A 23,808-nucleotide genomic window follows, 5' to 3' on the forward strand; every position below is an offset into this window, starting at 1 on the left:
GTTCTGGGAAATGAGAATTTCCACTTGTGGTATATAGGGTACGCTCCTTCACATTTATATTTACATGAATTCAACTTTTATGCTTATATCGGTCGACAGTTTGCGATTTCGGAATTGTCGACATCCATATTTACGATTAGGTGTGGATTTGCGAGTTCGGAATTGCACAACCATAGTATACATTGTTTGAAGAAGGAGTTTGTCCATATACATGTTTGTTTACTTCTGTGAGGATATGCTCTTTCACATTTATATCTACATGAGTTCAGCTTTTATGCTTATATCGGTCGACAATTTGCGAGTTCGGAATTGTCGACATCCATATTTACGATTAGGTATGGATTTGAAGAAAGAGCTTGTCCATATTCGTGTTTGTGTATCTCAGTGACTTGGTCACTATTCAATGTCTGGGAAAACATTATTGTTTTTCTTAATCTTTTTTATGATTATTTAGAAGTTAAATGTTAATTATTCCCACTTTCAGTTTTCAGAGACAGATCATAGTTGCGCATCGAAAGCCACAAGTGTTGACTCTGTTAATTAGTTAACTTCTACTATGTTTGTTGTCTATTGTATCTGTAAACCAATTAACTATTGTATATGTATCATTTGAGAGAAGTTCATGTATATATATTCTGAGCGGGGTTGGTTTTGGGATAAGTTTTGTGGCTGATTTCTTAATTGAATGTTTAAGTATTTGAATTAGATTCGTAGTGCCTCTTTATTTAGTTAATCTCTTGGATTAGTCAGCTGCTAGCTTAGGGGCGCTACAGAATTGAAATTGGGAATATTGATAAACTGCCCCACTCTCAATTTCGGTATAATAAATTGCCCCCGTTTTCTTCAACTTTTCAAAACTGCCCCCACTGTTAACGTTTCCATCTAATTTAGTTTTCCATCCAATTTTTTACTTATTTACCCTTTACTTGTCACGTTTATATTCTACTTCATTTTTTCAGGTTCGTCGAGCTCGGTTCATGGATTTAGGGTTCGGGGTTCAGGGTTAGGGGTTTAAGGTTCAGGGTTCAAAGTTCATGGTTCAGGGTTCATGGTTCACGATATAGTTCAGGGTTCGGGGTTAGGGGTTTAGGGTTCATAGTTCAGGCTTCATTGTTCATGGTTCAGGGTTCATGGTTCACGATATAGTTCAGGGTTAGGGGTTTAAGGTTCAGGGTTACGGTTCATGGTTAGGGTTCATAGTTCACGACATAGTTTAGGGGTAAATATGACTTTTTAACAGGTGAGATAACTGCCACATTGCATTTAACGGGATGGAAAGCTTTATCTGAAGAAAAAAAACGGGCAATTTAGAGATGTGCAAAAAAACGGGGACACTTTTTTTACCCTAATTCAAAACTGGGTCACTTTATCAAAATTCCCATCGAAATTCAATCTGTTGTAACCAAGTACATATAGTTGAGTATCATATGTTCAAATAGCGTTTTGGTTCATCTCACAACCTATTCATGGAATGCTTCAAAAAAAAAAAAAAACCCTATTCATGGACCCATGGGGTGGAAATATCACTTTGAGCCCTACTTTTATTTTATTTTTACAATAGAAATGCTACGATAGGTTTCTTTACTTCATCTCTTCGAAAAAATTTTTGATGGGGGCGAAATCCGAAGGGGGTGTGGGGGACCAGTCACAAGCCGGCAGTTTTTCTTCTCAATTTGGACGGTTTCTAACTAACTTTAATTGTGATTGTACACTCCCAAATTACCCCTCCATTAATTCCAGAATAAATATCATCAAATATCTAAAGTAATAACTAACCGGTCAAACCAACCGATGATATATGGAAACAGATAAAACACGATCTCACTGATATCTCGCTCCCTCATATTGAAAAGATCTTTTCATCAAGTAAAAATTATGAACCACTTTCCAACTTGATGAAAGTGGTTCATAATTTTTACTTGATGAAAAGATCTTTTCAATATGAGGGAGCGAGATATCAGTGAGATCGTGCTTTATCTGTTTCCATATATCATCGGTTGGTTTGACCGGTTAGTTATTACTTTAGATATTTGATGATATTTATTCTGGAATTAATGGAGGGGTAATTTGGGAGTGTACAATCACAATTAAAGTTAGTTAGAAACCGTCCAAATTGAGAAGAAAAACTGCCGGCTTGTGATTGGTCCCCACACCCCCTTCGGATTTCGCCCCCATCAAAAATTTTCTCCATCTCTTCCCCTGCTGCTTCAAAGTCCAATCTTCCCTCTTCTTCTGAGGCAATGTTCCGATCATTGTTGAGTAAATAAGTGGCGACTATGAGAAGGGAAACTTCCATTATCATCAATGGAGAATCTTCTTCTTCTTCAACATTAGCAGCTAAGTATTTTCTATTTACATTTCAAAATAAAAATGTTGTTGTAATTTCAAAATCTAGGGTTGCTTCAATCTTCTTTTCCTTCTCTACCACTACTAGTAATAATAGTAATCTTACTTCTTCTGATTTCGATTCTTCGTTTGTGGTTTCTTATTTGATTAATTCTTGTGGATTGTCTGAAAATCAAGCTATTACTGTTTCTGGAAAACTCAATTTCAAAACCACACCCAATCCAGATTCAGTCTTAACTTCACTGAAAGCAAACGGATTCACGGAGCTCCAAATTTCTAAACTAATCCCTAGATACCCAGCCATCCTCTCATCTGATCCTCATAAAACCCTCAAGCCCAGGTTTGATTTTTTCATATCCAGAGGGATTCATGGAGTTGACCTTGCCAACATCATCTCAATGAACCCATCGATCCTGAAGCAGTATTTCAGTAAAGTGATAATCCCTTCTTTCGATATCCTCAAGAGCATTGTTCAGTCTGACCAAAAAGTCATTAAAATGATTAAACGAAATTATCGGATTCTCGGTTCAAACCAAGTTAAAAGAGTGATGCTCAACCTAGAGCTTTTGAGAAATCAAGGTGTCCCTGAAACCAACATTCGTATGGGTTTAAGCTGTCAACCAAGAACATATACAGAAAGCGCTGATAGATTTAAAGATATTGTAGAACAGGTTAAAGAAATGGGGTTCCATCAATTACAAACTACATTTCTTACAGCTATACAAGGATTGGCATCAATGACAGAAGCCAATTGGAGAAAGAAAAAAGATGTTTACAAGAGATGGGGTTGGTCTGAAGATCAAATTCAAACAACATTCATGAAGAGTCCTAGTTGTATGATGGCCTCTGAAAAGAAGATTATGGCGGTTATGAATTTCCTTGTGAATGAAATGGAATATGATTCATCAATTGTTGCTGAAAAACCAATATTTTTTAGTTATAGCTTGAAGGGAAAAATTATCCCAAGGTGTTCTGTTATCAGGATCTTAGTATCCAGAGGTATGATCAAGGAAAATATTCCAATAAGCACACTTTCAAGAATGGTAGATGAGTCTTTCCTGGAGAAGTTTGTGAAAAAGTACGAGCAAGAAGTTCCTGAACTCATGAAGATATTCCAAGGTGAGTTATTACCAACAGCTGCTTCAGAATCGTAAGGACTTTATGAGATGAATGCACAGTAAGGGTACGTAGATTATCTGAATTCACATATTTGCATCGTACTAGTACCTTACAGTTTATAAAATTTTGTTATTGCCGATGTAAAAATTGCGTCAGGCCGTATGTATAAACAGCACAGGGCCGTCTTAGGCCTAGGACGAAATGGTCGACCGCCCTAGGCCCAAAATTTTGAGGGGCCCGAAAAAATGAAAACTTGTTACATATGTTCAACTTTACTCACTCCACCTGTTTGAAACAATATGATGACAGACCAAATTAGGAGGAGAAAGTGAGAAGTATTCCATTTCCTTACGATGGGGTTTGGTACAACCTACACTAACTTGCCATATGGGATGTTACGTGTCTTTGGTTAGTTAGACATGATTTACATGCATCTCTTTAGATTAGATAAGAATTTACTACTACTATATCTTTGTCCATTGTGTAGTAATATATCTTGACCGGGTTGACCTTCTTCGTTAGATCGTGGTCAGCCGTGATATTAACGATACAAATACTGTATAACAACCCAATCAACCTTTTTTCCCAGATAAAAATCAAGGACGATGAACAATCGGAACTCTGAAAATGGCAAACTTCCCAATTAGTAGTGAGATCAATTAATAGCTTAGTAATATAGATTTCCGTCAACTTTTGGCTTGTACGTATTGAAAGTATTTTTGTTGTTTTGTTAACTCTCAAAAGTTATCCCCATGGTATTTGCGTAATTACAAAATCATAATAAATCAGTGAATTATTTCTTTCTAAAACATGTTGTGAAACTTATGTGGTATCTAGGTGACACAATTCTAAGCAAAAATCAAGATAAAAATGATGGAAAAAAATGTCGCCGAAATGGGGTTAGCTAGCATTGTGCATTTTTATAAATAAAATTTTGATTATTTTTAGGTTCTTATTGGACTTTATATACGTGCATAACTGGTTTGTTCAATTAATTAAGCGTTGATTATTCATTTTATTCATCATTTATGTTCATATACTTAAGGGGGAAAAAGCCCATTTTTAAAACTTCGCCCCGAGCCCCTAAAATGGTAGAGACGGCCCTGAAACAGCATGAAGAATATATGTCATGGTGTAGTTGTTTGCATCTTCATTTATTGACATGTTTATCTATACCTGGTGTGTAGGATTCATGAATGAATTGAAAACAAAAGGGTGTATACTCCGGGCATCCGGGGTATGTCTCAATAGAGAGAAAGGATGCTTACTGGTTCTGTGTAATGTGTGGCAACATGGTAAGATAGATGAAAGCTTCACAAAAATTTGTAGTATGCTCCAATATAACTTATGATACATATATATATCGTTAACTGTTTACCATCCGGCTGTACTGTCCCCAACCTCTGAATGGCCCCTTGCTCAGTAAGCTTCCATACTGCGACTAGCTATTGGCAGTCAGTTCCACTTCCTGCAGGCTGCAGCATATAGTTGTCATTGCTGTTAGGTTAACTGGGAGTCTTCATGGACAGGCTGTTACAAGATCTGCCAAGACTGACTGCACAAATCTAATGATCATAGTATCTGCTTTACTGTTTTAGTTTGTTTGAGTATCCTGATTCCTAGTTTGATATTGGGAGTTACTGTCAGGAGGATACTTATATAGACATATGTAAGTCTCGGTCTCTCGGATATAAACCTAAAAGAAAACCAACTGTGGACTAATTTTGAGTTTTTGTTAAGAAAATCCGAGTTTTGCCGAATCTGGAGGGTGAGACATGGAGGTTAATGTGCACTTAAAGAGAGGAATCCCAGATTATGTTTCTTTTGGGGAGCTTTCTTGGGGCTTTTGCTGCGACCAAGGATTGGAAGTTTGAGTTCGGCTGAAACTTGAGCATGTCTCAGAGATGAAGCTCTACTATCTGTCTAGCTCCCAAGTATTATCTGCCCTCTACGCCACTAGATGTGGTCTCAAGAGCAGTCTGCTGTTTTTGCCAACTGCTTTTGTTATGCAAAATGAATCCTATATTCCATCGATTACAAATTTTAAGTGGAATCCATTTGCCATGTACAATACTCTTGCCTAAAATATGAGATGATATGAGCATAAAAGTGTGTAATGGGGGATTTGGTTACATAATTCACACTTGGGAGGAATTTATGATCTCATAGGATCATAAACTCCGTGATTCATGTAAATCTATCATATGTTTGGGAACTCAATTAAAACATCTACGATTTTTGAAGTTTTCTAATTTTAAAATCCATGTACTAGTTGGCATTATTCTCAGAATTTTAAAATTGTATACATATAATTGGCTTGTTTGCGGAATTCATAATTTCAAGGAATTTATAATCCTATGGATTCACGTAGTTAAATCCCTCGTATGTTTGGTAATTCAGAAATTCATAGGATACATGGAATTCTCTTGTGTTAAAGTCCATTATTGTTTGGCATTGCACTAAGAATCTTAAAATTGTAAATATATGAATTTGGAGTTAAAAACAGGTGGATCCATAAATCCCTTGATAAATTTCACGGAACATTTAAGGAGAGGGGTCGGACTCATGTGGAGGGAGCTCGAAAAGTGATTCAAGTCCAAAACGTAATTCCAAGAATTTGGGCAACCAAACATAGAATTCCACCCAATCCTCTGTACTCATAATTTCCACCTTTAAAATTCTACATCAAAGCCCCCTAGTTTAGTATTTTAGGATCAAAAATGTGGTCCACGAATCCCCGGTAAGTTTCCTTGTAAATCTTAGGCGAAGAAGTCGGCCCCCGTATAAAAGAATTTGCTGGAAAAATAATCCTGGTTAAGCTCAGATGTTTCGATCAGTGTGGTGTAAATTTGGTGCAACTCTCAAGAGGGCGGTCATCAATGGAGATTCTTCTTCTTCTTCATTGGCAGCTAAGTATTTTCTCTTCGGAATACAAAATCAAAATGTTTCTGTAATTTCAAATTCTAGGGTTACTTCCATCTACTCTTCCTTCGTTACTACTACTGCTACTGATGGTTATGTTACTTCCTCTTCTGATTATGATTCTTCATTTGTAGTTTCTTATCTGGTTAATTCATGTGGACTATCTGAAAAATGAAGCAATTTCTGCTTCTAAAAAACTCAAATTCAAAACCCAAATCAAACCAGATTCAGTCTTAGCTTTACTGAAAGCAGAAGGATTCACCGAACCCCACATTTCTAAACTAATCCCTAGACACCCAGCCATCCTCTCATCTAATCCTCACAAAACCCTCAAGCCCAAATTTGATTTTTTTTCAAATCCAAAGGGCTTTATGGACTTCACCTTGCCAACTTCATCTTAAATGAAATGACCCAAAGATCCTGAGGCGTAGTCTTAATAAAGAAATTATCCCTACCTTTGATATCCTCAAGAGCATAGTTCAATCTGACCAAAACGTCATTAAAATGATTATTATGCGAAATCCTTGGATTATGAGTCATTGCCAACTTAAAAAAGTGATACTCAACCTAGAGCTTTTGAGGAGTGCAGGTGTCCCTCAAGCTAATACATCTAAGCTTCTTACCCCCCAACCAATTACATTTACTGGAGATGCGGATAGATTTAAAGAGATTGTAGAGAAGGTTAAAGAAATGGGTTTTGATCCTTGGAAAATTACATTTCTTATAGCTATACATGGATTTGCGTCAATGAGTGAAGCCAATTGGATAAAAAAGCTGGATGTTTACAAGAGATGGGGGTGGTCTGAGGATCAAATTCAGTCTGCATTTAGGAAAAGTCCTCGTTGTATGATGACCTATGAGAAGAAGATTATGGCGGTTATGAATTTCCTTGTGAATGATATGGGTTGCGATTCATCAAGTATTGCTGATAGCCCGAAAGTTTTGGATTGTAGCTTGAAGGAGAGGAGTCTTCCTAGGTGTTCTGTTATCAGGATCTTACTCTTCAGAGGTCTGATTAAGGATATTCTTTCTCTAAGATCACTTTCCGTAATGGCGAACAAGTCTTTTTTGGACAAGTTTGTGCATGATTATGAGCTAGAGGTTCCTGAATTAATGAAGGTATTCCTTGGTCAGCTGAGTTATCAAGACCTAGTTCGGAACTGAAGGATTTTATGAGATGGATACACGTGCCGGTATGTAGATCATCTGATTTACATGCATAATACAGTGTACATAATCTTTCCCCTCCTTTTTATTCTTGTTTTATTATTTACCAAATGAAAATTGTGTCACCTTTTGTCTATGGACAACATAAAGAAAAATGTCATGGAGTCAGCTTTATTATCAGTATCATCGTTTTCTCAACTACTGTATAAGATGTTTGGATAGTTTTAAAGAGAAAATATGATTTATCCCTAGGTGTTCTGTTATCAGGATTTTAGTCTCCAGAGGTCTGATTAAGGAAAGCACTTCCTGTAAGCACATTTTCAACAATGGTAGACTAGTCTTTTTTAGGAGAAGTTTGTAATTAAGCATGAGCAAGAAGCTCCCAAACTTATGAATATTCCAAGGTCAGTTAAATTACTAAAGCTGCTTAAGAACTGATGGATTTTGTGTAGTACTACCTGTGCGTAGAATATCTGAATTCACATATTTACAGCTTACATAGTGCCTTTTGGTTTATACATGTTTCGTTATATCTAGTAAAAATTGTGTCATGTCATTCGTATGAACAGCATGAAGAATATATGTCATGATCCAGTTGTTTGAATTTTCATTATTGCCATGTTTATCTACAATTGGTGTGTAGGATTCATGAAGTCCAATTGCGAAACTTCCAAACGGTGTATACTCCGAGCAGGGTATGCCTCGATTGAGAAAAAGGATGTGTATATTGGTTCTGTGTATTGCATGGCAACATGGTAAGATAGAAATTAGATGAAGGATAGCTTCGCAAATATCCGTAGTATGCTCTGTTCTGATATATCTCTCATTAACAGTCTACAGTCCGGCTCTTTTTCTCAATAAGCTTTCATACTGCAACTAGCTATTGGCATCTATATGATTATCATTGCGGTTAGGAGAACTGGGCGTCTTCATGGTGTTGCAAGAGCTGCCAAGGCAGATATAAGAACCTACAGAAAACCCCACTGTGGGTTGCTTTTGAGTTTTTGTGAAGAATATTGGAATTTTGTGGAATCTAGAGGTTTATTCTGGATTGTGTTGTGTTTTGCGAGTATGGGTAAGTTGGGGTTTTTCCTGCCACTAAAGGTTGGAAGTTTGAGTTTTGCTGAAACTCGAGACTGGAAAATAGAAACATGTCTCAAAGATGAAGCACTAGCGCATCCACACTACCTGATGTGGTCTCAAGAACTGACTGCTGCTTTTAGGCAGATTGAACCCCATGTTTACACCTTGTAAGTGGACAATGCATTAGCCAGATACAGTACTCTTGCCTAATTATGTACAAGTCATTTTTAAAACACCATAGGGTAGTTTTTCTATATGGAACAATGAACAATAATGAGAAAGAAGGCAGCAAAAAGCTTTAGCGGATGTCAATATCTTTCAAGCCTTCAATGACCCAAAATATCACTCTTTCCTTCATCCAAAGCATTCCTTCTCAATCTTTATCTTGCATCTATGTATATCCCTTGGAATTGCTTTCAAGAACAGCTAATTCTTTTTTGTTTTTCTGTGGTGGTGGTCGTATTCAATTTCAGCTTAAACGGCAATAACGCATTGGAAATTGCAAAAGATAGCAGTTTTCGAGGGAGACCTTTCTTAATAACTCTATGGGTGGAGTTCCAACGCTTCAAAAGTTTGAAACCTTTTTTCTTTCCCTACAAACTTCATAACGCGTTTTCTTTGACCCAGCATCACCTACCATTATGGCCGAGTATGAATGCAGAGAAATTGAAAGGTCAAGACGAGACTTTCAAGTTAAGGTAGGAAAACCCTGACGATGCCCCAAATTCTTTATCAGTGACCTAAATTCGTCGGCACCAAATTTAAACCTGAGCTCGAAACTTTCCATGTTGGGCGTTTGCATCTCAGTGTGAAGCAAAATGACGCACTACTTGTGTCAACTAGCCAAATTTGAAATTGCCAAAACACACAAAACAATGCTCAACTTGCATTGAACCCTGAAGCCTATCAATTTGCCAAAATATATGGCATTCAATGAACAGAAGCCAAGAAACTATAACCCAAAGGAAATGAAATTTACACAAGCAACATGAGATAATTAAAAAAGGAAGAGAAAGGAAAGTGGTTTTACATAAACCAGTACAGAGGAGGAGCTAGAGAGATACATATACATAGCCATTGACAATACCATGATTCCATAATCTAATCTAAAGGCAGAAGACATGATTTTAACAACATCTGCACTGCACTGCACTGCACATTAGTCTCAGGCTCTGATAATAAATACTACCTCTCATTGCTCTCAAATTTTTACCCGACCGGACAACGGATCGTTTTCATTCCGGTCATCCACCAAATCATAAAATCAAATCATTCTGATTAATAAAATACAGAGAACAATTCAAATTCAAATATACCCAATTTCCAGCTTTTTGTTGTCTTGTTCAAATCTTGTTCTCGAGCTTCTCGGCTTTAACGATCGGATTCGCTTTGATGATTGCATCTCTTCCAACAGCTTTGTAATCAAATGTGCACCCATGTTGTTCTGGATACCTGTGTGTCGAACAAAATGTAATTCCACATTTGCATTTGAATCCCGTCAATCCAACTCTTTTGTTACATGTTAAGCATCTGTTTGGTTTCGCTGCAACCGCCGGTGAAGCTACAACCGGATTGGCAACAACAGGTGAAGGATTTCTAAATTCAGATGAAGACGGCGACGATGATGATGAAGGTAGCACTAAAGCCGGCTCAGAGTACAATTTTGTTGTAGCTGTTGCGGGAGAGGATGAAGGAGATGGGATGGTAGCTGGACCTGCTAGTGATTTCTCAACGGCGAATTTCGCCGACGAAGCTTGTTCTTCGGTGAGACGGTGATCTCGGTAACATTTAGAACAAAGATTTAACGTCGCCGGACTCCCGAAGAAGCCACAATTGTTTGCACATAGTATATGTCCTTCTGGTTGTGCTTGACATCTCTGTTCTTCTGCCATATCTTAAGATTCTTGTGTGTATTTTTCTCTGTAATCCGATCAGCTGATGAATCTAAAAAGTTCTGAAAATCCAAATTTCTGAAACCAAAATTAAAATAAAATAAAAAATCAATTAGTCCAAAATTCAATCAAATAATCAAATATCGACAGCAACCTGAGGTAAAAAATCGGTCTAAATCCTAATCTACTGATAAAAAATAGAAAAAAATCTTTAAAAAAATAAAAGAAAAACTCAATTTCATAAAGATAATCAAGAATTTTCATCAAAATACAACATGATAATCAGAAGGAGGAGGAGGATATAGATTACAAACCTGATTGATTGATTGATTCAAGAATTTGAAGATTGAATCAGTTGATCGGGAAAAGAAATCTTCCTTCCTGAGCTTCTGGGAGAACGATAAAATGAGAGAAATGAAATGAAATGAAAGAATTATAGAAGAGAGAAAGGAGATTTTTATATTTATTTATTACGAGAGAAAACAAAGACAGACTGGAATTAAATATTGTAACTTTATGGGAGTAATTTAATGAATTAATTAATTAAAGAAAAAGGCCGTTTTTTTGTTCATCCTAATCTTTTCCTCCACGCTAAACCACTGAATTTCTCACCTCCTTCACCTAAACAACCAACTTTTCTCTTTTATTTAAAATAAATAAATAATTCTTTTTCTTTTTTTAAATAATTTTGCCAAGATTCTAGATACTTATCCCCTAGCCATCATCGTCGTCTTTCTCTTTCTCTTTCTACAAAAATATTCTTAGCTTTTGTTCTGGTGTTGGTTTCTTTGGTAGATACATGTGGATGATTACCGTGCCACGTGGCACCACCGTTCTGTCTCACCGGCCGACTGTTGTCGGCAAAATCAAGTGCTGATAAGAAGGAAGGAAGTGAATGAAAGCACGAGTAAAAGTAAGTATTTTCAATTTAAAAAGCCAACAACCAATTATGAGTTGTAGTGTACTAGGCGCAGAGCCGTGTGCAATTTTGATAGAGCGTCTAATAAATTGAATGTGCTATGTGATCTTTTCGATCCCACAGATCACAGCTGGTATAGCATTTGGGTCGGCTATTACATTTCAACCGGAGGTGGCCAGATCAGGTACCCCATTAGCTGCATCGAACCCTGAACTAAGAGTCGGATAACTAAGTAACATGGCATACTAAAAATGAGTCAATGACGTTGGAGAAAGTCACAACCTACACCAGACCAGACGGCAGACAACCCTCTTTATAGGCTTATAAGGAGTCACATGGTCCCACATTCAGCTTTCGGTTTTAGTGGGACCATATCACATGAGTTGGATTATCAATCATTTCACATGATTGATGATGACATGATCATCATATCTTGCCTCCTACTGTATTAAAATGAATCTTCTCCATGATACCAACCCAAACTACAATTGGGCTTTTAAAAAGACAAAAATAGGATGGGCTGAACATAAATAGCCCGTGATAACTTAATATTCTATCAATTTTGAATTATTAAAAAATTTAAATCAGGATGTTGACTGCTTCTGACTGACTCATGCCATGAGTTGACCGCCAAATGAAAGACCGTGTCAAAACTGGGGGGTACTTAAGACTTGAGAGCCATCGGCCATATTTCTCCTCTCCATATGGTTTGTTGTCAGGCAGACATTCGGAATAAATATCATTCATTATTCATGCAGCCGATTTTGAATACGAAAAAAATGGTAGTATTAAGAATTTTGGGTTGTTGTAAAATTATTATTATTATTTGTTTCTTAAGATGATTTTCAGCATAATTTAAGGGTGATAATGATGTGAATTGTGGTTGAGTAGATGATGGACATCATCTTATCTTATCTTTAAGTTTTATTTTAGGTCCTATCCATCATTATAATACGGAAAGTGTGCACACTGATATTAGCATTACGAACAGCAAAGTACAGGTAAAATGGAGGAAACAAACCATTAAATTCACTAATCAAATCAAAACAAAACTAGGCAAGAAAAAAGGGGCTAGGAAATAGAAAAAACTTAGGATAGTGGAGTTGTGTAGATCGATTAAACGGAGCAGTAGGTGGATCGATTTTCATAAGTGAGGATTGATCTTTTTTATTATTTTATCCGAATCAGTAAAGAATTTAGTGCTATCGAATTTTAAGCTCAGACCACTAGTATCATTTTCGAGTAACTTTACCACTATACTATAATAACACTGATTTATCGATTAACGGTGGAGCAAGCCGGTCTAGCTGGTTGAGTCTGCTCAGAAAAATTAACACCAAGGATGTTATATCACTGCATTGTCATATTTGTTTTTTTTTTCTTTCTCTTTTTTTTCTTTTTGAAGCATGCATAGGTATATAAAGAAAACAACTAAATTGTTATTACACGGGGAAGGGGACTCCCCTAGAGTCGCTTAGTAAAATTTGGTTAAAAAAAGACGGGTTTGCGTGGTCCCATATTGAGGTTGAGTAGTTGTCAGCTTGGCTACCGCCTGCCGCATAATTTGCTAGACCGTGTGCTGCTTGGTTTCCTTCTCTATAGTTGTGCTGAATAGTACAACATGGAATTTGACGCATTCGGTGCTTAATTTCTGCAATCATTTCTGAAATATACCAGCGGGATTCCTTTGGAGATTTAATGAAGTGTATGAGGTTCTCAGAATCCGTCTCAAATAATACCTTAGTCCATCTTCTTGCATTCGGAGTTCTTGTTGCTAAAACTGTTGCCCATGTCTCTGCGGTAAGCGTCGTGGTTAATCCTAAAGGTTGAGCTAAAGCCATTACTGTTTGCGCGTTCTAGTCCCTGCAAATGAACCCTGCTCCTGCTATATCCTGGTGGCCTTTAGCTGCCCCATCAATGTTTACTTTAATCCAATCCGGTGCCGGATTGCATTAACCCACTTCAATGGTTGTAGTTTTCCTCACTATGTTTGTTGTAGTTCTAGGAGGTGGTTCCCCAAGGAGAACTGGCGGAGAAATCTTTTTTGTCCATTCAAATTCTTGTTGATGTGCGAAAGATCTTGCCAGGATGTCTGTATGAGTGGATTGTTTTTGATCGAACACGAGTTCATTTATGGTCGACCAGAGTGACCATAATAGTAAACAACATGATGTGATATAGGAGGTATTTCCCCATGTTTGCAGAATTTGTGAAATTGTTGTTTGGGGGTTTAAGGTAATTGGTTGGTTGTTACCTTGGGGTTGGATTGTAGATATGTGGATAGAAAGGCTGGTCCAAGTTGACATCGCAACCGGGCAGTGAATAGGCATGTGTTCAGCTGTTTCTGGCTCGGAGTTGCAGCATGGGTAAAGGTTTGAAGTGGAGAGGTTGATGTGATGTAACTTAGATAAAGTTGGTAAACTTTCATTGATAGCTTTCCACAAGAAAAGCTGAATTTTTGGTGGACATGGTAATGTCCGTAAAAATTTGGTTGTTGGGAGGGGGGTTGGATGTGAGAGGTTATCTTGTTGGATTAGACAACTATACCCGGGTGTAGTTTCCTGATTTAGACTGGGGCCACAATATTTTGTCCGGGGTGATGTCAGGAGAAAGGTGGATATTTAGGATGTGTTGGATGGCATTTGGTGAGAGATTGTTTAGCTGATCATGTCTCCAGTTATGAGAAAAAAGGGTCAATTAGATCCGCTACAGATTGTATAGGGTAGCATTGGTTAGGATCAAGGTTTTGAAAGTGTGGTATCCAATTAGCTTGGATAGGTGTGTCTAAACCATTTCCTATTCGGTAAAATAAATGTTGTTACAAAATGTATGAGAGAGACCATTTGTTTCCATTGCGGGCTAGCTGTAGAAGGAACTGTGATCTCACCTTGGAATATTGGTTGATACTAGAGGTATTTCTCGTTGAAAAGGCCGGTTTAAATGGAATGCGGATGGTCGTTAATGTTCCATATCCTTTTCATGAATAAAGCTTTGTTGTGATGGATGCTCTTTCTGATTCTGAGTCCTCCTTCCGTTATTGGCTTGTTTAGCTTGTTCCATCCTATTGGGTGAAGTTTTTTAACCGATGAATCATGTCCCCAGAAAAAATTCCTAGTGATCCGATCAATTTGTTTGTGCACATGAGTAGGGGAAATATGGGTTTGCATAAGGTGATTGGATTTCAGTGTTAGAGAGGTCTTAATGAGAACTAGCCTTCCAGTCTGGTTAAGGCATTTTTTAATCCATCCTTGAGCTTTACGAGCCATTCGTTGAAGAAGTGGTTCGAAGATGTGTCGAAAGTTTCTCCGATGTTTGAATTGAACTCCAAAATATATAGGTGGGATTGATGTGGTTGGCATGTCAAAAAATTGGAGTAGAGAGTCTAAGTTATGTTGTTGTAGCCTCGGATGGTGAATGATTTTGATTTCAATGTGTTGATCATTTGACCACCTGAGGAGCTGTATGATTGAAGTATCCTCTTTAGGTGATTATTACCCACCTGGCTAGCTTTGTAAGTGATGAGGAGATCATCAGCATACATTAGATGTAAAATGGGTGATGCCTTTTTTGATATTCGGAGACGCCGAACCATATTTTTAGCTTCGAGATTGCAAAGATTTGTAGAGAGAATTTCCGCACATATAATGAAAATGTAGGAAGATATGGGATTACTTGTCTGATGCCCCTGGTAGGTGTGATGAATCCATGTGGCGTACCATTGATGCTAACTGAGTAAGTGACTGACTTGATACATAGCATGATATATTCCACAAAAATTGATGGAAAGCCCAGTTTTATAAAAGCTTTTTTGATGAAACCCCAATCAAGGCTATCATAAGCTTTCTGGATATCCAGCTTTAGAGCTATTTTGGGATCTTTAGTGATTGATGAGGTTTTGATGTGGTGGAAAAGCTCTCTGGGAATTGCTATGTTATCATGAATTGATCTTTGAGGCACAAAGGCACTTTGATATGGGCTTATTAAGAATGGGAGAAGGGGGCGTAATCGGTTGATTAGGATTTTGGATATGATTTTGTAGCTGACATTGCATAGGCTGATAGGTCTTAATTGGGATGGTTTGGTTGGATTGTCTACTTTTGGAATTAATGTTATGTTTGTGTGATTCATGAGAGGGTGAATGTTTAAGGAATTGAAAAAACTTCTGACCATAGATATAAGTTGCGGGTGAGTGGTATCCTAAATTTTTTTTAAAAACTTACTGGTGTATCCGTCCGATACAGGAGTACTTTCAGAATTAATGGAGAACATAGCTTGCTTAATTTCTTTCACTGTTACATCTGCTGAGAGCATGTCACATTGAGCAGATCTTTATCTATTGTTGTATTTGGGGTCGTGTATTGGGAAGTGAAATGGTCCAATACGATCTGAATAACCTGATCTTTATCGTTGACCCAGTTGTTTTGCTGATCTTGTAGTTTTTTTACGTTGTTGCGGCTTCGGTGGATGGTTGCTTTGGTATGGAAGAAAGTCGTATTATTGTCCCCTGATTGGAGACATTGGATTCTGGACCTTTTCTGCCAGTATGTTGCATGACATTGGAGTAGGGTTAGGCGTTGATTTCGCAGCTCTTTTTCTTGATATATCCAATAGTCTAGTTCTTCGCCCGTTTGAATAGCACACTGATGTTGTGCGTGATTAATTTGTGTTGTTCATTGGCAAATTAATTTTGGAAGATGTCCAGATGTACCCTCGTTCCGCTCCATCAGAGTTTGTCCTGTTGTGATTAACCTTAGCTGAAGGTCTAGGCCAGAATCTGAATCACTTTGTTGAGTCCATGTCAATTCAACAACTTGCTTGAGTTGTTGATGTGTCAGCCAGAGATGCTCAAACTTGTAATTTTTTTGGCCCTGCCAGTCTATTGCTTTGGTGTGCAGTAGGATGGGGGCGTGATCAGGTGCAAAACGTGGTAGGTGAGTGACTCCTGCATGGGGTTTTTCCATACGCCAATGTTGGGTTGCAATTGCCCTGTCTAATCTTTCCATGATGTTGTCTTGACCTTGCTGATTGTTTTTCCAAGTGTATGGATCCCCTCGAAATCCTAAATCAATGAATCCCATTTGATCCATCATTGTTAGGAACGGCTGAGTCTGACCATATGTGATTTGTCTTCCACCTTTTTTTTTTCGATTGGTCCATTATGTCATTAAAGTCACCTATCAGCAGCCAGGAGGTTGAGTTGTTGATATTAGGGAAGATTGATGGAAAGTCTTGCCAAAGATCAATTCTTGCATCTATGTGTGGAGGACCATATATGCCTGTGCAGAGCCATGGTTATACTGGGGTTGGAGGAGTAATAAGGACGTGGATGTAGCTTTGGGATTGAAGTAAAACTCGAACGTTTAGGTTGTTCCCCATGAGACATAGTCCTTCTCTTCGACCAACTTTGGGAACTGAGGTTAGGTTTTGGAATTGAAGAGATTGAGCAAGTCCTGACATATGTCGTTCATTGGCTAAAGTTTCAGAGAGGAATAAAATATCGGGCTTGTGTAATGATGTTATATCCTTTAGATGTTGTATTGTAGTTGGATTGTTGATTCCCTGACAATTCCAAGCTAAGAAGTTCATCTTTGGTTTAGTTGCTTTGGGTTTGAAGATTGGTGAAGGTTCAAATTGTGTAAATATGACTTGGCTGAGTGAATGGGATGAGCTAAAAGATGAGTAGGTTGATATAAGGTTGTTTGTTGATGTAGTTGATTTTGTTTGTAAACACCTGACTACTCCCAACAGAGAAAATACAAGAGTTCAAAATTATGAAACTTGAAGGTGTGCTTCATATTACAACACTTACAAGAAATATTTTTTTAAAACCAATTAAACCTATATGAGTGATGTAAAGTTCTATAGCCTAAAGGCGTGCTTTATAAAACAGCACTTACAAAATTGCATTACAACTTAACTGAGAAGGTGTGCTTTATAATGCAACGGTTACAAAGAAAATTATAAGAAATAGAAGGTGGAGAAACCTTTAGTTCAGTCCTACAAAACTACTGAATATTCGTGAAAAGGATGTAACAAGCAACTCCTAGAGACTGCAGTCTTGAAAGTAGAACAGATTCGAAACACCTATTACACACTTGCTACTATTGCGAACAGATAGCCAGCAAAAACTACGTACTAAAATAGCAGGAAGGTTAGAAAAGTGGTAAAGCAAAGATAACAACTTGGAAAGGAGGATAAAAAAACTAACAGCTTAAGAGGACTTACCTGAAGGTCTTGGATTGATCAGAGGAGCTTAGGGTTGGAAACTGAGGAGGAAATCTTCATTTGGACACATGTATTCGGAAGGAAGACAACTCAAAATGCAAACCAGAAGATTAAAAGAGGTTTTAACATTTTATTCAAGACGACAACAGGTCCTAAACTAACACTAGAGTCACATCATACATAACAAATAAAGTTTATGGTTTTATTCAACTTCTTAGTTAACTATGATTTATTATGTTGCTATTTAACCAATCTTAAATACATATTCGCCTTGATTTACACATTACAATGCTGACGAGACCAACAATAAAACCAATCACGGCTGAATCAATGTGTGCAGAAAAAACAAATTATTCAATCAAGCAGACAGTTTGTTTCATTCTTTTTATTTCTTTATAAATCAACTCAGGTAGGCACAGGCATACAAAGAGAACTATCTAGATTGAAGCATCCTTCATAAATTCAGATAAAGAGACAAAAGAAAAAAAAGAAAGAACATGTAAAAGGCTCAATACTATTAAGCAGAAAAAATCATTAAGGAACAAAGATCTAAAAAAGAACATAAAGCATGCAAGAATTGTCAAAACAAGGCTACCATCACATATGAATCAACTACCCAACTAGCATATTCCTTCTTCGAACAGAGACACAAAGAAGCAGAAGAGCTAAAACAACATTCACATTAACAAAAGACAGTAGTATACAACATCATTCACAACTGATGCAACTACTACACAATCACAAGAAACCGAAGGAACTTGCCAAAAGACCTCCAGGAACATCTGACAAATTAAAAATTAGAACACGGACAATTAGAAGGTTTTCATTTACCTTCAAAAACTAAGAATCTATAAAAACTCAATTTAAGAGACTTCAGTTTAAAACATCTTTTAATTCCCCAATAAAATCCCAAAACCAATGAATTCACATATGAAAGTTTTCAAATTTTCTTTAAGTCAAGGAAATCCAATTGGAAACCCCATTATTCACCAAACAAAAGAGTACAACAACTCATATAATCAAATAGCCTTAACAAAAGATGAGAAGAACAAAATTCTATTAACAACCTAAAGCAGGGAAACCCGGAAACAATTCAGCAAATCAAAATAAAATATATCAATAACATGAAACCATTAAGCAGAAAAATTAAAATCCCTAGCTGGGTAACTTTAAAAGGGCAATTCAAAAAGGAATTTAACAAACTCTAGCATTCTAGACATACTAAGAAAGAATTAGAACATTAGCATCACTAATACACATACCCATTTCTTAACATCAAAACACTAAGATTTATCCCTAAAACCAGTTCATACTTCCACTGCTGCCAAGGAATCCAAGCATTTAATTTGAACATCAGAAATGGAGGATCTTCTAAGAGCCTATAGAAATCAACAAGAAAAAACTTGTTGTTTATGTTTTTGTTGACAGACCTGTAGAGATGGGTTAGCATGCACAGATGTCACGTAATGCAACGATAAAGTTAGGCTATGATATCTGTGACTTGAGTTTATATTTTTTCAGTGTCAAATCTTATATCGATTAAAAAAAATGAAAAATGGAAGCTAGGAGGCTGTAGCTGTACCTTGTACTTATGCAAAGCAACAAATGCAGGCGTCATTAAAGAAGTTCTTTTCATACAATGACAAAAAGTTCTGCCTAAAAAATTAGTTGGATATGAGATTCGAAACGTGGAATTTGGTTGCCCAACAAATTCAATATCCTACCTTTTCCTCGCCATTTACCTTTTAAAAGCAGTTATCTAGAATAGTCTGTGTTTAGTTGATACAATCAATTCACTAGTGAATGGATGAAGCTGACAACAGTTCAACACATAAAAAACTAACCGCGAACATCTCTTACTGTTAGATAATGGCAACCACAATCAATGTTAGAGATGATATCCTCCTCAGCAAACTAATACTCATATTAACAGCCATGGATTTTTTCTCCTCAGAAAAGTAGAACTGTTTGACTGTCTGAAGCAGAGATGACTAGTTAACCATTTAATTTGTAGATATCACCGAAATAAATAAACAAATAAAGGATTGTGAAAGTTGAGTTAGGCAGAGGCCGTTGTGAAATCCATATGGAAGTAGGTATGGATGGGCTAGTAGGCTGTAGCTATATATTTAATATGCACAAACGGCATCAAAAAAAAGTCCTTCGCCAAAAAGTTGCACATACAAATTGTTAGGATATGGGATTTTAAACGTGGGACTTGGATGTCGAGTGAATGCAATATCCAACATTTGTTCCCACTTTTTAAATCTTTATCTTGTATTGTAATCCTAAGGCCAAGTATGTATTATGGTCGGCCATTTTGCTTGGCAATAAGTTCATTATACCGAGCCAATAAGCACGGGGTAATAGCTAATCGTTGTATAGGAAATGCAAATTATAATTAAAAAATGTGAGACACAATGTTAATTTGTATTGAAGAATGAAAATTTGAATGGATTCTCTAATTTTGCATTTATAAACAGTGAGGTTTTGCATTCTCTAATATAGATGAATATCATCTCTTATGCATTCATGCATTGGTGCACAAGATAACAATACCCCAACAAAGATGTATTTCTTAGCTTAGAATGACGGGAACTTAGTATCCACACAAATAGTTGAAGTCTTTTAGATTCGACATTCCGTTTTGAATGAATAAATAGGAAAATTCCTAATCTTTAGCAAAAGTATTAAAAATTAAAAAAAAAAAGAAAAGTTTCTGTCATGCATCGCATAGCTATAACGAGGAATATACATGTTCCCCTTTTAAGCCAGTCAAGAGATATCATCGCATTATAGCTAAGTGATGGCTCATAGTGGTTGGCTCTCGCTATAACGTGGCTAAAGCTAAGCCAAATGCACTATCTTAGTGCGTGGCCTAATACAATACAATTGAACTAGACTTGCGAATCAATTTGCTCAAGAATTGATTTTTTATTGATGTACAAATATAAGATAATTAGTTTGAGCAATAGCCATAGTTCCCCACCATGGTATTTTGGCAATGGGATCTTATAATGGAACAATGAACTATCATTTTACCGTTAAGTTAATATTACATTTATACTTTTCTCCATTAATTTTGATTTTAAGTGAAATGGAAAGAATAAATAAAAAAAAAGTCCTGTAAACCTTGTTTATGAGGAAGGGCATGTTACCTACAAGCCCTGGTTGGTAGGCAAAGGGAAAAAAAATAAGTTAAAACTACGCTTATATTTATTTTAGTTGTAGTTGCTAATTAGAAATAAAACAATTGTAGAAGAATATATTAGAAAAAAAGATATTCGTTTCAAATATTGGTGCTTTATTAATTTGATTCATGAGTTATGACTGAATCTTAGTATGTAATTCTTTTATCTTTACTTTTGTAATTTAATGTCTAAAATGAACGGATATTCCAATAATTAATCATTCAGTGACAGTTTTTCGTTACTAGTTAGTAAAGTTTGTCGATTACAAACTGCTTGTGCAGGTAGTCTATTAAGCTCTCCAAATCTATAAATTAAATATCATAAAAGATCTAGGTTTGGTTGTGGAAAAATAAAGTTCAGCCTTCTATATTATCAAATGCTTCGAATTCAATAATAAAAGAAGAAGTTCGCATATATAATTATTCTCGATTTCATTCTTTGAATGAAATGTTATGGGTTGTGTTCTTGGAGTAAATAAATGATTTTTTGTTATTGAAATGTTTTTCGGGTTCTTGATCGAACATGTTAGAAAAATTTGGTTTAGATGATTATGTGTTCTTGATCATGTTCTAGAAATAATTTTTAGGTTTAATGTGTTTGATAACATCCAACTTTTTTTTTTGGTAAGAAAACAGGAAAAAAAAAGAAAAACTAAGTGATAGCTACATTCCAGAGAGTAACTATATTAGTCGGGATACTGGAGTTGGTCCATTCATCCAACTGATATACTTAAATCCCTCTTGGATGACAACTCAATATTAGCTAGTATACATGTATACTTTACTAATATATCTTCCAGAGGTATGTTTTATTTATTGGGAGAATATAACATATAAATTCGAAAACCCTAAAAATAAGATTCTCAAATATTTTTGCTTGGGATCTCACCTTGAGTACCAAGGAATATTTTTGAACAATGAAAGAATAAGAATTTAGCGTGTGTTCAAATTGCTCATTATGTTGACATCTCAATATTCACACAACCCTAAAGAATATGCAAAACCGTAAATACAAGATATTCTATTGGGACCGGTCAAGGAAGTGATCCCCAGTAGGGATCGATCCTCCTATAAATCCCCAATAGGAATCGGACCACCAATCCGATTAATTCCTTTCAATTATGAAACAAGTTTCGCAAAGTCTACTTCCTTAAACTCATGTCGTTAAACATAGTTTTATAGGCATGGAATCAATCCTAAGCTCATTACACAATCTAGTAACAAGTTACAAAGATATTGTCTATGTCGCAATCACGAAGTTCAAAAGATTGACGTTATACTTCGTAATTCAATATACACAAAGTTGTGATACAACTTGTATATTCTTCCTTTACACTTTGATCATAAAGGTCGATATGATCAAGTCTCTAATAATAGAGTTTGTCATATATAACTTTGTATGTTATGTTTTCAATCTAAGCGACTTGAAAGTAACATAGACAAAAATGGAAGCGTCTTATATTATTAACCTCGAAAAGAAGGATGGTACTTGATTCGGCGAAATTCCTACTAAAGTCAAATACTTGTTGAAAATTACCAATTTTTCTACTAAAATAAAAACGGAAACAACGTACTATATTAGGCTCGGACATTGACGTTACCTCCCCAACTTCTGCTTACTCCGAGTCATGTGAAGAGAAGAAGAGTAGTGCTCTTAATGGTTTGAAAAATTGTTGTACAAAAAAGAAAATGTGCATAGCCACGTGGTTAACTTTTTCTGAATAGTTTGTCGCGCGCCAAAAAGGGACTAAAGCAAACGACAAAAATCTTTGAATATGTATGTTGCATGCTGCGTAGTCCATGCCCTAGGTACCTCCAAAAATAAATCCATGGGGCGCCATAAACGTGCATATATACAATGATCTGCACTTACAGACACCAAAAAAGGAATGCAATATACACATCAACACCATCATCAGCAATGAAGAACAATTGGCGGCAACACTTTTGATTGTAACAAATGAAAATGATGATATATCGGATATTGCTGGAATGCGTTGTAGGACAAGAAGCGCATACAAAGCCCATTCAGTGGGCGTGATAGCATCCCTCATGATAGCTAGGGAAAAAACACATGAAGGAAGTCAATCTTACAATTGAAGATATTAGAGTTCAAAGGCAAATCCAAAGGCAGGTGCAGAAACGAGAGGGAAGCCTTGATAATATTATCTTAAATTCTATTAAAAACTTATTTAATCTTTTTAGTTTATTAAAATGTAATCTTTATAATATGCCAATCAGGAAAGACTTATCTGACAGTGCAAAAGTATTTCTCAACTCTCCTGTGATAGGAGACAATTGGGAACATATGATGCCCGAAAACTCTTTATTATCTGTTTCTCATGCTAAGTGGGAATTTTTCTCTCCCACTTAGTCGGTTTTAATGTAATGGTTGTTCAAAAAAAGAAAGAAAACTGTGAGATTTTTTCTCTTTGCCTATCTTTTTTTTTTCTTCAAAATTTCTCAAAACGACCGAATTTCAAACTCAACTTGATTTGTCAGGAACATAACTTGAAGCTGTTGCTAAGAAAATATGTGATAGTTATAAAGAAATAGGTAAAAAGCAAATAAGTCCTCAAGTTTTGGATATCAACCAACTTAAGCCTGCAACTAAGAAAAGGTAAAGAGGAGTTCAAGGCAAGGAAAATTTGAACGCAAAGAAGAGTACTATTAACAAAAACAAAGGACCCTCCATTTATGAGCGTGTTGATTGGAAGTTTTGTGAAATGAAGAAGATAAACAAGATGAAGAACATTGTCCCAGATTTTTATTTTCAAAGTCTATATTTTAAATTGTTATTGTCTAGCTTTATGTCGTGTAAAATGACTATTAATGATTTGTTCAAAGTTTTATATCAAAAAAGTGCACACTTGTTTTATGAATTTGAAAATTTAACTGGTATTGTTTAAAGTAAAGCTTATATTCTTAATTCAGTCTTACATTTT

At 36.2% G+C, this 23,808-nt stretch overlaps 3 protein-coding genes across 8 annotated transcripts; 2 read left to right on the forward strand and 1 right to left on the reverse strand.

The window, feature by feature from the left end:
* The first annotated feature begins 2,276 nt into the window (after positions 1-2,276).
* Positions 2,277-5,063, forward strand: LOC113322347. Its single transcript, XM_026570421.1, has 3 exons — positions 2,277-3,465; positions 4,653-4,760; positions 4,921-5,063. The coding sequence occupies exons 1-3, from the start codon at positions 2,277-2,279 to the stop codon at positions 5,061-5,063; spliced, it is 1,440 nt and encodes a 479-aa protein (XP_026426206.1).
* A 1,138-nt stretch (positions 5,064-6,201) lies between these two features.
* LOC113321924 lies at positions 6,202-9,408 on the forward strand. 5 transcript variants are annotated; one of them, XR_003346916.1, is made up of 3 exons: positions 6,202-7,616; positions 8,198-8,309; positions 8,388-9,408. XR_003346916.1 is itself a non-coding variant. In XM_026569891.1 (2 exons), the coding sequence occupies exon 1, from the start codon at positions 6,892-6,894 to the stop codon at positions 7,549-7,551; it is 660 nt and encodes a 219-aa protein (XP_026425676.1). In that variant the 5' UTR covers positions 6,202-6,891; the 3' UTR covers positions 7,552-7,580; positions 7,822-8,174. The 5 variants fall into 5 exon arrangements, 1 of the variants encoding a protein (XP_026425676.1); XR_003346918.1 differs by having other exon boundaries at positions 6,202-7,580; XR_003346917.1 differs by having other exon boundaries at positions 6,202-7,580; positions 8,198-9,408.
* Positions 9,409-9,521: 113 nt separating this feature from the next.
* On the reverse strand, positions 9,522-11,112 carry LOC113321925 (zinc finger A20 and AN1 domain-containing stress-associated protein 5-like). Of its 2 annotated transcripts, none has more exons than XM_026569893.1 (2): positions 10,844-11,112; positions 9,522-10,591 (listed from the first exon to the last, which is right to left on the reverse strand). In XM_026569893.1, exon 2 carries the CDS (start codon positions 10,527-10,529, stop codon positions 9,981-9,983), a length of 549 nt encoding a protein of 182 aa, XP_026425678.1. In that variant the 5' UTR covers positions 10,530-10,591; positions 10,844-11,112; the 3' UTR covers positions 9,522-9,980. The 2 variants fall into 2 exon arrangements, with proteins under 2 accessions (XP_026425678.1, XP_026425677.1); XM_026569892.1 differs by having other exon boundaries at positions 9,522-10,607; positions 10,844-11,077.
* Between the last annotated feature and the right edge of the window lie 12,696 nt (positions 11,113-23,808).

The sequence above is a fragment of the Papaver somniferum genome, chromosome 11 (assembly GCF_003573695.1).
Source record: "Papaver somniferum cultivar HN1 chromosome 11, ASM357369v1, whole genome shotgun sequence".
In the NCBI taxonomy this organism is placed as follows: domain Eukaryota; kingdom Viridiplantae; phylum Streptophyta; class Magnoliopsida; order Ranunculales; family Papaveraceae; genus Papaver; species Papaver somniferum.

Bases quoted from the DNA above. Each gene is read 5' to 3' on its own strand.
- LOC113321924 (XM_026569891.1), top strand. From the start codon at position 6,892: ATGATTATTATGCGAAATCCTTGGATTATGAGTCATTGCCAACTTAAA.
- LOC113321925 (XM_026569893.1), bottom strand. From the start codon at position 10,529: ATGGCAGAAGAACAGAGATGTCAAGCACAACCAGAAGGACATATACTA.
- LOC113322347 (XM_026570421.1), top strand. From the start codon at position 2,277: ATGAGAAGGGAAACTTCCATTATCATCAATGGAGAATCTTCTTCTTCT. The intron at 3,466-4,652 runs GTGAGTTATTAC...CCTGGTGTGTAG, and splicing joins ACTCATGAAGATATTCCAAG to GATTCATGAATGAATTGAAA. The intron at 4,761-4,920 runs GTAAGATAGATG...AGCTATTGGCAG, and splicing joins GTGTAATGTGTGGCAACATG to TCAGTTCCACTTCCTGCAGG.